At 44.1% G+C, this 16,183-nt stretch overlaps 1 protein-coding gene across 5 annotated transcripts in view; it reads left to right on the forward strand.

Annotated features, from left to right (window-relative positions):
* Nucleotides 1-16,183, forward strand: part of CEP170B (centrosomal protein 170B) — a 58,635-nt gene that overhangs the window by 14,422 nt on the left and 28,030 nt on the right. For all 5 annotated transcript variants that reach the window (XM_018082663.3, XM_018082664.3, XM_018082665.3 and 2 more), the window contains exons 4-8: nucleotides 1,931-2,009; nucleotides 4,477-4,535; nucleotides 5,806-5,944; nucleotides 14,352-14,453; nucleotides 15,478-15,954. In XM_018082663.3, coding sequence (XP_017938152.1) covers nucleotides 1,931-2,009; nucleotides 4,477-4,535; nucleotides 5,806-5,944; nucleotides 14,352-14,453; nucleotides 15,478-15,954 — 856 coding nt within the window. The remainder of the gene's footprint in view (nucleotides 1-1,930; nucleotides 2,010-4,476; nucleotides 4,536-5,805; nucleotides 5,945-14,351; nucleotides 14,454-15,477; nucleotides 15,955-16,183) is intronic.

Below are 16,183 nucleotides of genomic sequence, written 5' to 3' on the forward strand. Positions count from 1 at the left end.
TTTACAAGAGAGGGAAGACTTGTACCACTAATTCTTTTATATCTTCGCATGCTAAAGCATATGAATTTACAACATTTTAATAATAGACTTGTTCTCAGAGGGCGAGTGGAGTAAAAGGAGTTACAGCAGTGTCTGTCTTCTGCAGCTGATCAAACACATTTCTATTGAAGAAGACTGTGGCCAAACCAAATTCACTTTGCAGGAAAGAAATATATGTCCTTATTTGAAAATTGTCATTAAAAACTTGTTTTCTCCCCTGAAACTAAAGAAATCACTTTTGAGGACTTTTTTTGATTTTAAATCCATTTTCAGAATTTCCTTTTATTTTGTATTTAACTTTGAGTTGTCAACAATGCATTATATGGCTTTGCTGGATAATCTGGTTCATTTTAATTGTCAAGATGTATTGTTTTTGTTATAATGTTCAGGTGATTCTTCAGTTCTCTATTCAGAGCTTTTTGTTTTTGAAGGTAGTGTTTCTATCTGCAGTAAGCATTTTCCTTGAGTTATTTTATCTGAAGTAACCATGGACAAATAGGTAACTATCAAAATGGGTTTTCTTGCAGACTTTTGCTTTGCAGAAAACTCAGCAAATAATTATTCCTGTTTAGGATGTGATTATTGTGGGTTTTTTAAATATTAAAACTTGCACATAAATTGGAATTCCGTGCCTTTTAACTAACTACAGTGTTTTTTATGCTGAAATTACAGGCCTGTTTCCCAGCTCTTCTGTAAATTGCCAGGAAGCTGGGGGCTGTTGTCTGCTGAGGTTCTAGTTTCTTGCTCAAGCATTTATTTTTCCTCTGTGGTTAATAATAGGTCTGATCATGCATGTTTGGCTTGGCTGAGGGGAGAAGGCAGAAGGACAAGGGGAGAAGGCAGACTGTGCCTCAGTGACAAAAGCATGTAAATTCATTTTCTAGCATGATTTTGATTCCTCAGACCGTAGCTGCAGTTGTACTGAGGATGCAAAGACCCAGCAGCCATTCCTGGTCTGAGAGGCTGGGTGAATCCCACCTTGCCAAGTCAGGTGTGTGTCTGGGGCTGCCCTGGATCCAACTCCGTGCCTAATCCCCATCAGCACCCTGGAGCTTCTTCAGCTGAGATTCTTATTTATTTGGCCCAGATTATTACAAAAGTACATGGATTTATTTGTGAAATATGTCTATGACTTCTTGATGTGATCCTCCATTGTTCTGCGAGAATTGCTTCACAGTGGGTACGCTCAGAAAGCAGAGACATCAAAGGTGTTTGTTCACAGCTGTGAAGTACATTTCTTGCACTTTTATAAAGGTGTTAGTTTCTTTAGGCCTCAATTAACTACCTGGAGCATGGGAAAAAGGAGTATGTGAATTTTTAGTGCGAGGAGTTTGGTGTCATGGACAATGTGGCCTCAGATATCATGGTGATGGCGCTGCAAATATTTTTCCCCTTCTTCTGTGATAGGCTTTGCTTGTTAAATTATCAGGCCTTGGGGCTGACACCGGTCTTGTTTGACATCCAGCGGAAAGCTGATTCCCAGCTCAGTAATTAAGAGTATGAGTTGCACCGTTTGCTCTTGCTGGTTGTGAAGGGTGTAGGAGAGCCGAGAGCATTTGAAGTTCTTAACTTCAGGCACCTCATTTACGTGTTCAAGTCGGGGACTCAAATTGCATTTGCAGTTGGTGGAAAGGTAAATCTCCCTGGAGGTCCCTTCACAGCACCGTGCTTTGAAGCGTAATTGGGGTGCTCTGACTTGCCCATGGGAGCTGCTTGCCGGCATTGGTTTTTCCAGGGAACTTAGCTCCTCGCCTGGCTGGCTTTGTGCTAGTGCACCCTGAACATGTGCAGTGCCATTGGCAGATGGGCGTGGGTGCCCTCCAGGAGCCCCATCCCTCTGAGATCCTTGATACCGTCAGTCAAACCCCATTCCTGTGCTTCTCTCCTGCAGACGTTCGTCAATGACGTGAGGATTCCTGACCAGAAGTACATCACCCTCAAACTGAACGATGTCATTCGCTTTGGCTATGATATCCTTCCTGTCTGAAGAGGGAGTGGGACTCAAGTCTTTGTCTGGGTTTTGTGCTGTTTGCTGCGTGAAGAGTTACCAGGGCTAATCATGACTGCTGAATAAGGATGTTTGTTTTGTCTCCTGGAGCCTTTGGATGGATTATAAGCTTGCGTTTCTCCACCGTGAACCTGATGCAGAGCAGATTCGTGGTGCCTGCTGCCTTCATGGGACTTTGAATCAGGCCCTGCACTGTGGAGGTGCCTCTTCAGTCTCCTCCTAGGAAGGGTTGCATTTTTTTCTTTTTATTTGTGTGGCAACTGTAGCTGGTACCAGCAGGGGAGGAAACATGGTTCATATGGTTTTGTATGAACTAACATCTTCCTTCTTATTTTTCATCCAACTTGCATGGTTTTGTCAGTCATTTCACCCAGATGCTTGCTTTCAGACAATTTTCAGACCTTCAGCCTTAAACATTTGGCTGTGGGGCTTGTGGTCAGACCCTTGACTCTGTATTGATTAAAGTTTGCCTGTGCAAATTGCTTCTGCCACAAAATGCAAGAGTAAATCTCTCTTTAGCAATAGCAAGTTTCACCTCTATCAAGGGAAGCTAGGCTGCAGTTACTGCTTTGTTTACAGAGCCACAAATCCTGCTGTTGTCTGCTAAAACACCTTTGCCTTCATCCCTTTCCTTTTTATCCTGATGTGACTGTATGACAGGCTTTAAGCATAGATGTTGCCTTTCTTAGCCTGCAGAGCAACAGTGGTAAGTAGAGGCTCCTTTTGCTGCCTTTTCATGTAATCTAATACTTTCTTCACTTTTTTTCAGTTGCTTCTATCTGCCAAACTTTGCCCACTCAAGCTGAATTTAGAAGTAGCAAGTGTCTTCTCCAGGTTTCTTTTTTCTTTTCTGGGGAAACGTCAGTTAAAACAGTCCAGACGTTTCTGAGAATAGAGGCAGAGACTAAGTTTTACCATTTGTTGGTGTGAAATGTTTGGCTGGAAGACTCTTCTGCATCCTTGACCTCAAGGCCACATTCTTCTGCCTTTTATTGACCCCAGTTTGTGCTTGGCCGTGCTGTAGCCCTTGGAATACTCTAAGCTTTGCTGGAGCCCAGAGAGCTGAAGCAGTGAGGGGAGGCTGAGCTTCAATGAAACCTATTACAGTCCCATAAGCGACCTCAGTTGTAGTTTTTCTTGACTTTACAAATGAGTTTTTTTGATATAGCTGGTCACTTGTCTTCTGGTCTCTCTATATATGGAGAAACTCACAGAAGACTTGCTGTGAACTGTAGTCCTAGGAAAGCATTAGCCAGTGCCTGGAGTGTGGGTGGGTTTTAATGGCTGCAATACAGGTTTAAACTTTTTATAGAAAGCAATTCTGAGCAGCTGAGTTGAAGTGTTTAATCCTGCAGCCCTTACATGGATATTCATGTAAAATGAGTGATTGCACTTATGAATTGTAGAATTTATTGCCCTCAACAGGAAAAATTTAAAGAACGTAGGTTTTAGTCATCTTTCTACTCCAGTGTAGTTGCTATGGCAGTTACAATGTTTTCCTCTCCTTTGCTGCTTTGGAGCCACTCTCTTTAGCATTGCTTCCTGTGCACACTGCAGTCAGCTCAGTGTGTATGGCAACATCTCCTGAGGTCTCAAGTCAGCTGTGTTCTGTCGCACGAGAGCATTTCTCTTTTCCATTTACAGTTTCACTTACAGACTGTGCAGAGTTTTCCCTGCTAGGCCAGTATCACTTGGTTTATTTTTAGTCTAACATTTTCCATCCTTTCTTTTTCCTCCCCTTTGATTGGGTTGTCCATGATGACATTCCAGATGCTTACTCTTTTTTTTTTTTTTTTTTTACTTTTTTTTTCACTTTTTTTTTTTTCCCCCTAATACAGTGTTGCTGAGGATTATTGCCTGGGCTCAGCTATGTGAATGCCTCCCTTCCTAAGAGGTCACAACAGCCCGTGACCTGATTTACTTCTCATCTAGGAAATTGCAGTGGCTGAAAGCCTTGTCAGGGTAAGAGAGCACCGAAGTCCCAGGCATCCAGGCAGGGAGCTGAACTCTACTGCTCCTTTATCCAGAGTATGTGAGATTGGACTGTCTTGGCCAGGATACTGTGAGTAGTCTGCCTGAAGGTGCCAGCCAGGTGGAGAGGAGCGGGGTGTGAGTTGAGTCAGGGCTCTGGTTGCTCCCCTAGGTCCTGCACAGAGTTGCTAGTGCTCCCCCAGGCTTCTCCTGCCCAGCTCCCCTTGTCTGCTGCCCCTCAGTTGGCACAGGTCTGACCAGGAAATGCGATTGCACACACTCTTGCAAGCCATGCAAAACAAAGACCATGGTGGGATGCAGCCCAGGCAACTTTTAGTACCCTATGTATTTTAAGATTCAGAGAATCTGGTTTTATGATCCTGTTTTCATTCTGTGACTAAATGCTACACTTCTCTTTCCATCCAATTTCTTTGTCATTTCCTTAACGAGTTCTGCACATTCGAACATGTACGTCCTGGAACAAATTCAACACAAAGTCCCGGAAGAGGCATTAAAGGTAAGGGTGACTGGGTGCAGGTGTATTTTTAAAAACAAATGGTTTAAATACACTAGTGATGGTCAAGCAGAGGGAAATATTAAAATACTCCTGATGGTGGTGAAATGAGGCTCTCCTTGGGCTCGGACTTAATAAAAACCCTTCTTTGAGGAGAGATACATTTCCCGTTATCTCAGCTCCAATCTCTCTTAACCTGTGCTAACAGGTAGATGAAGTTACTTCTGATTTCGTGACTGCCAACAAAATAAAAGGTTTCTTAAAGCTGTAACATATCAAGGAACAGTCAGCACATGAGCTTGTGGGTAAAGCCCAGCAGACCTTGTTCCTTCCCAGAAGAGGAGGAGCGCAGGTGTCTTTTTCTGAGCGTGGGGACTTTGACCAACTGCATCACACTTCTCCAGCAGGCTAAAGTTTGCTTAATTTATTCCTGTGTATCATCTCGTTTTTGCCTTCAAGCTCCCAAATTTTACTTACTCAGTAGTCAGTCCTCTTATGAGTGAGGTGTTTTTTAAACACACTTCAGTAGCGGGTAAGAAATATTCAAGCATCCTCTTAACCTAAGTCAGAAAAGTTAAGCCCCTCTAGGCAAGAAAGCTGTCATGTTCAGTTCTGGGACTGGGATATCAGTGCCACACATAGCTCAGTAGCATCTACTGTCTTCTTAGCCCTAGTTCCATGTTTAGGACTTGGAGAAGGTCATAATGTAGCAGCTAGAATTGGGCAGATGATTCATTGAACTTACTTGGGTAATCTGGATGAGTACACCCTTTTATTAATTTACTTGTAGTAAATCAACTTCTAAATAGCTCATTTACTATGTTAATATGGAACCTGTTTTAAGGCAGAATCACTTTCCTAGCTGGAGAGAGGGTCTGGAGAAAAATAATTAAAATAGATTCCAATTGCCTTTGCTGAAAAAATGAGATAATGCAGATGAGCGCCCTGAAATAAGTTACAATGTTCCTTTAAGAACAAAGGGGATTTCATGATTTGAGTCCTGAATGGAAAATGGCCTGAGTTCTGATTCTTCTCAGTTTATTCTAATTAGTTTTTTTGCATAGCTAAGTCACAGTGACCTTCTCGTGGATTAGAACTGCCACTTAATGGCTTCCAAATGGGGTGTTTGAAAGCCTCTTGGCTGGCGTTTCTGCTGTTCGGTGGCACCTACTCAGGTGTGCATGATTTTTGTTGCAGAACAGAGCTGCAGTATTTGCCTGTGAGTGATCTGTTGGCGGGGAAGAGGGGTTCACTGTTGCTTGTGTCTCTGCAGCATGAGAAGTACACCAGCCAGCTCCAGATGAATTACAAAGGCACAGCGATGAAGAGGGCGGAGCAGCCCATGGAGCATGGCGTCTACGCTGAGTCCCCGCAAGCAAAGCTGGAGAAAGGAGAGAGGAAAGCAATTACAGGTACCTGCTCAGGAACCAGTTAATCAAGATTCTGAACAAAGTGCAGCTTGAGCCCTGCGCTGGGTCATGATTCTGACAATGGAGTGTTGTGGGTTGCATCTGAGAGCAGTTCTGGAAGGGTCATCTTTCTAAACCCCTTGATTATTCCACACTCTTGGCTTTTGGAGATTCAGCCTCCAAAAAATATCAGCTGGTGTGATGGCTCATGTGTGCCTTGTCACTGTGGGTGTTCTGGAAAACCTGTGGGCTGAGCAGGTTTGGTAAGTTCTCTGGCACATGTCTGGTCTATTTTTAATTTCCTAATCGTGAGCTGGTGTTTGAACAGAGACGGTGACTCAGAGCAGAAAATGTATGGCTGCTGTGGCATGGTGAGGCAGGCAGGCAGGCAGGCAAAGAAGCAACAAGCCACTTCTTTCAAAAAGCCCTGTATGGTCTCAAGTGGCTGTACTTCCTAATGTGCCAGTATGTGAGATTGAAACCAACTGCCAAACTGGGAGGTGTTTGCTTCATGTTCACTGTTCCCCAGCTGCATACTTTTTCCATTTGAGAAATTCCTTCTGTTCTCCATTTTGTTACCAACTGCTGCCTTCCTTTAAAGAAAGACCCTTTGTCAAACTTACTTCCTCCCTGTTCCCTGTCATGGTGTGCCAGGACCTCCCCAGCAGTCTTGTCTCACCCATCTCACCCAACTTCTTACCTCCTGTGTGTTCTGCCCTGACAGGTCTCTCCCCAGTTCTGCACAGGTATCAGTTGGTGGCCTTCTAGAGCTTGCTGGTACATGGGAGGAACAAATACGGTTTTAAAGCATGGTGACAGATGACTGCCAGTGGTGGTCTGTGGCTCCAGGATGGCAGAGTGATTGAAAAGCTTTTGGGGTAGTTGAGAGACTGCTCACTGGGTCTGTTGGAGGAAGAATGAGGGAGGTGAATGGATGGAAGAGGATGGGCAAGTAGAAGAGTGAGGTGAGGTGAGCGTCTTGGGTGAGGTTACCTAGAGATAGATACAGCAGCTTTCTAGAAAAGTGTACAACTTTGGGCAAATCTGTTAAGACTTCACAATAGCTAATTGGAGTGGGTTAGTTGACCTTAATCTCTTTTGTATTGTCTTTACAAAAACCCCTCTAAGCTGACATACTGTACTGAAGCAGGGTAATGTTTCTCCCTGGTCTCCTCGTTTCCTCCAGCTCTGTGTGGAAGCACATGCACCCATGTGTCCAACTCCCATTTTTTGCACCAGAAGACCTTTCTTTGTGTTGCTTTAGCTGTGTCTGTGTGTTGTGTGACTGTGTTTGGGACTCTGCCTGACAAGCCTGCAGCTAAAGGGATCAAATTGGTGATGATTAACTGTGACACTGTGGAGGGTGAGAAGAGGTGAACCCCACTGTAGGAAGAGCTCTCCAGCTGCCTTTCAAGGGGCAGGAGGTTCTTGAAAAGCATTGCCAGTGTGTGTCTGCTGCTGCCTGGTTCCATGAACATTCTCATTTTTATTCTTTCCACCTTCCAAAATACGCTCTGGTTGGTTTTAACCTACATAGCATAATATTGCCTGATATTTGGAGCACCTTCAAAGTCAGGATGTTAGGTGACTCTTCAGCAAGGTGACCCATTTCTCTAGCCTGTGATTTGCAGACCAGCATTATGTTTCTGTCATCCTTAGTGGGCCCAGTCTAAGGCAAAAAGGGCTGTGAGTTCTTACTGGGTGCCAGCGCTGAAGTGTGTCACGTGCAGTGGGACTGATGGGAAGAGCTAAAAAAATCTGTGAACTGCTGCTCACCCCACTGAACGATGGAGGAAATTAGGACTTTTTGTTGGAAGTATTTTGCTGGATTGGACTGAAGCCTGCGTAAGCAAGGAGGGAGCCTGAGCATTAAACCAGTCCCTCGCTCTCCAAAAAGCATCTCTGTCACGTGAGCAGAGTGATCAGTGGGTCCCTTTTTCATCTGCGATGTGACTAATTCACCTTGTCTTCAGCTGCACACGTGCACGGTTTCTCCTTGGCTGCTCGGGAGGAGTGGCAGCAATTTAAAATGATCAGTGGAAAGAAGAATGTAGTGTTCTTACCAGGAGTGGGCTTGCTCAGTGGCAGCAGAAAGAGGCTTTAGGGAAAGAGCTGCTTTGCTAAGCCTGTAGGTATTTAGGAATTTGCATTGACTAATTAAAGCAAGGTCTGGGGTGACAAAAGCCTTTTGAAGGATTGCTTCCCAGGGCCCGAGTGGAAAAGAGGCGGAGGGAATGCAAGCTTTCAGAGAAGAGGTTTAACAAAACAATGTGAACAATTAGAGCTGCTTAGAAATGGGAGGAGGTGAGGGGTTGAGGATAAAGAAATCCAGGGGAGTGAATGGGAAACAGCCAATTCAATCTTTATGCTGTTGAACTTGCAGCTTTTGGGTGTATGTTGCCTGTAAGCAGAAAATCATTGGTCTTTGTGAAATGTTTGAGGCAAGGAGCTTGGCAAATCCTATGGGCTGGATATAGATATGAATATGAGTGTCCACAGTTCAGCTAGTTAATGCTAAAAATAGCCATCAGCTTTCATGTTTAAAGCCTTAAGCAATCAGGAAGCCAGGTAGAGCCTTGAACTGAGCAGATTTCAAGACGGTCACAATCCCTGTCCCCATCTGTTGCTACCTGAGTTGAGGTACTTGATGAGATAAGCTAGTTTGTGGTCTTCTGTTCTCAACACAGTTAATCCTCGGGCTGATTTTAATTTTTTGCTTTTTTCAAAGCTCTCACAGCTGATGGGACTAGGTAATCCTGAACCTGATGACTAACCTCTGAATAACTGCTGCAGGCCTGAGTTTCCAGGGGTGGAGGCTGCTTGCAGTGTCCAGCTGAAATGGGCATCACGAATTGCAGGAGTAGGACTTGAGCTTCTCCCAGGATCTGTGAAATGGGCTTGCTCACCAGGTTAGCATCGGTGTGATTAGGGAGTCTTCTCAACAGAGTGAACGACTTGAAAGTCTTGTTGATGTCCAGGGCTGAGGTCAGCAGGCAGCGTGGATGGAGGCAGCGGGAGTTGTGCCTAGTTGTCAAGTGGTTTCCATGGTCTTTGGCTGCTTTCCCCATGAGATCATGGCAATAGCTATTTAGACACACAGCTCTGCCCTAGCCTTTAATTTAGGGGAGTGGTGGTGGTGTATCTGCTTTTTGCCTGAGCCGTGATGGTAGTAACTGCAATATATTAAAAATTTGACCATGCCACTGATACAAATAAATTTGATTATCAGCCTGATTTGAAAGCACCTGGGATCTGTGTATGTTCACAGCAGGTACAAAAGACTGGGGCTTAGATTAGCCATGCACATGTGAAATAAATACTGCAGCAAAGAATTTTGGTTTCTGGTTATTCTTACTAAGTCTGAATTCTCTATTTTGGAGGGGAGTTAAAAAGCAGAGATGTAAGGAATTAATTTTAAAATGTTATAGCTAGATCGTCTTTTTTTTCCCCCAAGGCTTCTGTCATATGAAGCCTTCTCTGCATCTTCTGAAGATGGACATTATTGTTATTAATAATGAATCAAAAACGGTTTGACTTAAAGCAAGCTGGATTTCTCATGCTTTTGTTATGACTTGCAGTAGACAGCTTCAAAGCCGTGTGTGCTTCTGTAAGCAAAGAAATTTGCTGTTGCTGACTGTCTCTCTCTCCTGATGGTGTGAAGCTTTGTGAGGACCTGGGTGAAAGCACAGCCCCTCAGTCCTATCCTCACCACAGGGGACAGACACCTTCAAGGGAAATCAGACCCCTCTGTAATAGGAGCTGGAATACTTGTCCTGAAAGCTCCTCTGCCCACTCACTGCTGGAAAGCAGCATCAACACAGTCTTTCTCCTTTCCCTTTTGTCACCTGGGCTGTATTTTTGGTCCTGCCCTTGTGTTGTTCTGTGTGATTCACTTTTCCATAAACATGCCTCTTGTACTCAAAGGTCTCATTTTCTCTTGTTGTGGTGCCTCTCTTTCAGGTGACTGATAGTTCTGTATTAATTTAACAGGCCACTTTTTTGTCAGACTGTTAAACAAATGGACCTCCCTTGTTCTGTGCTAAAAGAGCCTTAATTTTTTCTTCTGAGTGACTGCCCCAAAGATGGAAATCCAGGAGCAGAACATGTGTGTGTCAGTGGTCTTCCCTGTATTACACCATGACTGGTAGCTCAGTATTTATCTGGCTGAATGCTTGTGCTGACCTCAATTCAGTTATCTAAAAGGATGGTTTTCGGGCTGTCTGCCTGAATTGATGAGCCAAGAAATATGTCTAAATGAATTGGCACCATCTGGGCAGCCTGACACGGAGTGGAGAGAGGTGGTAACGAGCTGCCATCAATTGGAGGGAGTCTCATATCATTAAAATGACTGAGCAGTTTGTGTTCATTGGTGCTCCTTGCTTCACCCGAGCAAGGCCTGAGTCCCTCTGCTCTTGCAAGGGCATCCATCTTACACTAAAACACAGCAGACAGGTGGTGGCTTCAGGGTGGTTTGCATGTGTCAGGACACAGGCAGACATGCTGCAGGTCCAGGTTGAGGTCGCTACCCAAAATGCATCCCAGCTGGTGAAGAGCAAAGCCCCCTGGCACAACTGCATGTGTAGCTGCTCCCTGGCCCACTTCTGTCACAGCCATCTGTTTTAGCTGTGTTCCTATCATGCTTCTTTTTTAACCCCCTCCCCTTTTTCTACAATATTGTTGTGTTAGAGCAGGAGTGGAGGGGGTGTCAGGTCTATTGTACTGGCAAATTAGAAGGGACAGAAGCTTCTGACATGAACAGGGCAGCAAATTCATGTAGCTCTTTGTGCTGGTTTTGGCTGGGGTAGAGTTAATTTTCTTCCCAGTGGCTAGTATGGCTGTGTTTTGGATTTGTGCTGAGCACAGGGTTGATAATATAGAGATGTTTTTGTTATTGCTGAGCAGAGCTTACGCAGAGCCAAGGTCTTTTGTGCTTTTTGTATGGCCACACTGGCAAGGAATTTGGGGGTGCCTGGGAGGTTGGGAGGAGACACAGCCAGGACAGGTGACCCAAACTGACCAAAGGGATATTCCAGACCATATGACATCATACTCAGTATATCAAGTGTCAGAATTAAGGAGGAAGATGGGGATATTTGGAGTGACAATGTTTGTCACTATTGTGTGTGATAGGGCCCTGCTCTCCTGGAGATGCCTGAACACCTGCCTGCCCATGGGAAGCAGTGAATTAATTCCCTGTTTTGCTTTGCTTGCATGGCTTTTGTTTTCCCTATTATACTGTCTTTATCTCAACCCATGAGTTTTCTACCTTTTATCTTTCCATTTCTCTCCCCAGTCCTGCTGGTGGGAGAGTGAGCGAGTGGCTGTGTGGGGCTTGGCTGCTGGCTGGGGTTAAACCACAACACTTTTCAGCAGTAGCCAAGAATAATGATGTCTATGTCACTTGATAATGTTTTTCAAAATACAAATTAATATGAATGCTCAGTGGAGACATTAATTGCTCTTAAAATATTAAAACTGCCCCCAAATAGCAAGTTGCTGACTCCTCGGCTTTCCATCTGTGCTTTTTGCAGCTTTAAAATGAAGTTCCAGTTTATTGTGGAGGCTGGGAGAGGAAAGGAATGAAACTTCACACATGCACAAATGTGCAGCTTTGTCACAGATGCTGTAACAGGCATTTCAGGTGGGGCCACATGAGCTCTGTGTTGTGGGGCAGGAGGAGCCTTCTCCCATGCAGTGAGTGCAGTGGAGTGTCTCTCATGTCTCCCACCCTGGTGGATCCAGATCTGTGCATTCTGGCCAACCTGATGCACACTTTTTAGGTGCTGCTTGGCTGCTGAGGGGTTTTGTCTTTGTGCTAGCTTTTGTCAGAGGGAAAGTTTGGGGAATTTCCAAGCACCTATTAGGGCTCAGGGAAATTTGAGACAGCAGAGGAGCTCATTATTATTTATAAATACTTTTTTTTTTTCCTTTGCAATCACCAAATTCCCCATCAAGAGCAAATGTCTGACCAAAAGTCTGACTAGCTCCCCTGACTGCGTTTTCCCTGTAGTAGAAAAGCTCCTGGGGGACAAAGGCTCCTGTGTTCAGTATACAGGTGGGACACAGATCTTGCAGCAGTTTCTGGGAAGATGTCTGTGCTGCAGCATGGGTGTGAGCTCTCTTAACACACTTCTGCCTCTTTGGGCACATAATTTTCTCGGAATAAATAATTGGTAACTTCTAGACTAGGATGCCTTTGTGATCCTGTGAGGGGCTGGGATGTGATGAGGCAATTCTTTGCAAGATGCAAGTGGTTACAGCACCCACCCTTGGGGAAGATGCTGCTTGTGGAAGAGTCGAGTGCAGGTGGTCTTTGTATTTCATGTATAGGGTAGTTGAACCCATTACTATTGAACCCCGTTGATCTTTAGGCACGAATTAGCTCAGACATAGCTGGCTGTTGTTAGTTGATTTGTGTTAAAGTGTTGTTCTCCTTCTCCTGGCCCAATTTGCCTCTAGGGCGTCAACCCTAAGATCTGTACTGCAAGTCAGAGGGTGATAATCCATTGTGTGCCCAAAAGAAGTGCCTGATGTTGGTAGAGCAGATCCTACGTGGTTGGATCTGGGGTCTAGTGAGCAAGTTATAACATAAAGAGAGAGAGTGGTAGGTTTCTGCTGGGCTGTGTGACAGAAGGTCTCAGTCTGGCAGAAGCCAAACCTTACACTGAAGTGCCTCTGTTCATTGACAACCTTGTGAATTGTTTTTTTCTTTTTTAACCCCCCTCTCCCATGAGTGATTTACCCATCCTCAGTTATGAAACATACTGCTTGGCAGTTCCAATTTATCATGGTGAGAAATGCTTCGTCCTTTGGACTTTCAAAGGCTGCCTACATAATAGGAACATGGTTTATCTTCCACACACTCTAGACAGAGAGGAGAGTAATACCTTCAGCCTCTTTTGATCCTCAGTGTGAAGGGAGGCTGCATGGTTCATTTCGAAACACGAATAAGATCTCTTGAAGAGGACCTCTGGGCTGCATCTGTAAAGCAAAATTTTTTCCTATGGACTGTCAGTGTATGACCTTATATATCTCTAGAATGATTCTAGAAAAAAATATTCTGAAGCAGTGGCCACTGGCTCTGTGTAGCTTTAGAAACAGCAGCATAACATTAGGCTTCTGGTTTTTTTTCTTTGACTTATTAATCCCCCTTCCTCTCCTGACTTCCCTTATGCTAACAATTGCTTTCTGCCATGTCCCTATTAAAGCAGGGAATGCAAAGTTGCAGGACTGTTTGAGAGCTGCTTTACACAGAGCAGTGTGTGGTTTGAAAACCACAAGCCGAGCAGCAGCTGGCAGTAGAAGCCCGGCTTTGGCTCTGGAGCCAGAGCCAGGGCTAAGACGTGGCTGGTAAAGCCAGTGCTGATGGCTGTTACGGGTAGAGGCAGAAGCAGCTAACAAAGATAGAGCTTAACTTCAGCCCCTGACCTGTCCTGGTGTTTCTATCACCTCTAGATGAAAGAACAAAAGCTACTTTATTTGCTTCTCTTAAACTATTATAAAAACATAATATAACTACACCACAGGTAAACTGGGGTGTATTCTTCTTATTTGTTGCATAAATAGCAGCAGCCTAAGGCACTGCCAAAATGCAATCTCATTTTGTGGAGTACAAAACGAGAAGCAGTGGGTCAGCTCCTTTGGGTACCAGTTGTTGCAGGAAAGCCCTGATGTTTCAGTGAGTGCTCACTGAGCAGAGAAGATTATACAAGACTGGCTCTTCTAGGGGAAGCCTCTCCAAGAAAAAAACCCTCTGTCCTGCAGTGACTCTGGAATCCACTTGGTTTACTTTAAGCTTTAGAGAGCAAGAGTTTTCTACTTCTTTATGAACGTGTAAGGAGATGGTTTCACCATTTTTCCTAAATTTGTAATGCTTCAAGAATTTCCCGCTGTGGAATGTGTGTCACTTAGAGTGGGAGTGGTAAATAGTGGAAAAAATCTCTAACCTCGAAACACCCAAGGACGTGGTGGGGCAAGAAAGGGCCAAAACTGAAGTCTTCTCAATTAAAATGCGGAGAAAAGTCTGATTTTCACCTAAATTGCTGATGAGATGTGGACAGTTTTGCGGTTAGTGTTTTGTAGTCTGTCCTGCTGAAAATCTTACACTTCCTGTGAATAATGAGGCTAGAAAGGGAGAAGAGCCACTATTTGGGAAACACAGCTATGAAAGACAACAAAGGGAGGTGAAGTCACCATCTTGCAGTAGAATGTAAAGAAGAAAAAAGGGCAAAACAAGAGAAAAGCCCGAACATATTATTATATATAATTTGCTGTTGTTAAAACTGCAGTATAACAGGTTCATGGTCTCATCTGGCCCTGCTGGTTTTCCCTTTTTGGCATGTGGTTGACTTCTGTGAACCTGGTAAATTGATATTTTCTGTGTCAAAGTATTTGCTTATTTTCTTCCTAGAAACGAACACTTACCGCACCCCTCTCTATGGGCAGCCCTCCTGGTGGGGGGAAGATGATGCAAATAACAAGGATGACAGAAGGCAAGAGGAACATTACTCAGGTAATGGAGGCGACGTGGGGTGGGAGAAGATGGGGGACACACTTTTGGTGTTTACTGTGTGAAGCCATCCCGTCTCAAGGCTTTAATTGCCGCTCTTTTTTTTTTGTGCTTGTGTTTGCACGTTCCTATGTGTAGGTTGCTGCTGCTGAAACTGGAATAAGGGAGAACTAAAATGTTTTCCCTAAAATATTTGAACATTAGAAACAGCAGTTGTGGAATAATTCAGTGTGGATGAGAAAGGCCTTACTAAGCTTTTTTGTGACCTAGTTACTTAGCAGTGCTGCATCTGTTTCTCATCTCATCATACTTGGAAGCCATTTTGTCTTACCACTCCTATTCTTGTGAATCTGTATGTATGGAAGATGCATCTTTTTCAGCCTGTGCAGTAAACCTGATGTTTCTGTCAAGCATAGTGCTCTACTGCACAAATAAGTGTTATGTTTCAGTGCACATACCGTGTATCTGTTCTCTAGCAGAGAGGGGTTATGATTAATAGCCCTTCCAAGAGGTTAAAATAAGTGAGTGACCTTCTAGCCAAGAAGTTTGAGTAGTACTGAAAAAATATGGTTTTATCCTTAGTGATGTTAGAGATTTAGGTGTTGATCCAACAGAATCATACCTGTGATTAGCTTTGCACACTCAGGCTTTTCCTTTGAACTGTGGAAGTTGAATGGGGGTCTGTGTGTCTGTGTGTGTTTAAGTGAATCCAGCAGAGTGAAATGGGATCTTCTTCCATATCAGCTCAGGCATACAGAAACCTTAAAATGGTGCCAGTCACATAGGTTCTGTCAAAACATAGAACTCTGTGTGTGTGTGTGCAAGCTCAGCTCTCTCTTTTGGGGGCAGTGGAAGAAGGAACAAAGTGAATATAACAACTGGTGGTCAGACCATAAAGCACCAGTTTCAGTGATGAGGCCAGAGTACAAAGCTAACAAATACAGAGCTTGTGGTTTTTTCTTTATTCCATTTCAGCTAATGTTTGTGAATTTAAGGTTTTTATTGCCTCTTTTTTCTCCTTTTGCAGAGAGATCCAAAGAGATAACCCAACATGAAGAGGAACTGAATGGGAATATTTCTACTTACAGAGATGCCCAGGAACAATCTGTGTTTCCCTTCCGGAGAGAGCCGAGTTATTTTGAGATTCCAACTAAAGAATTTCAGCAGCCATCCAAATCTCCAGAAACACAGGTCCATGAGATCCCAACAAAGGATGTTGATACTGTGGTAGCCCCTGTTGTACAGAGTCATGCCTCTTTCACCATTGAATTTGATGATGGTACCCCGGGTAAAATAAAGATAAAAGACCACGTAACTAAATTTTCACTCAGACAGAGAAGACCATATAGTAAGGAACCAGCCCACACAGAAGTGATGTCGGCAGAGAGCAAAGTGGCTGACTGGCTTGTCCAGAATGACCCAAGCTTGATGAGACGTCAGTCTGCAGGAGATGATGTTTACAGTACTAAGAGTGACCTGCCAGTTCATGTGAGGACACTTAAAGGTGAGTGAATATCTTGTCATGTGGGCATAGCTCTCTGTTGGCTGTGCAAATGCTGCATAATAAAAGAGGAGAACCCTTCTCCTTTCAAGGAGAACTGGACTTTATTATCTCTGCTCCAAATTTGCAAGATGAAGAGTATTACTTTAATGACTGTTAATGTTTTGAATCTGGCTAGCAAGCTCTTCGCCTGGCCCTGAAGTCATGTGTGATGTTGGCCTGGGGACACTCT

This window comes from Manacus vitellinus, unplaced genomic scaffold, assembly GCF_001715985.3.
Source record: "Manacus vitellinus isolate BGI_N305 unplaced genomic scaffold, ASM171598v3 scaffold_6_pilon, whole genome shotgun sequence".
Classification (NCBI taxonomy): domain Eukaryota; kingdom Metazoa; phylum Chordata; class Aves; order Passeriformes; family Pipridae; genus Manacus; species Manacus vitellinus.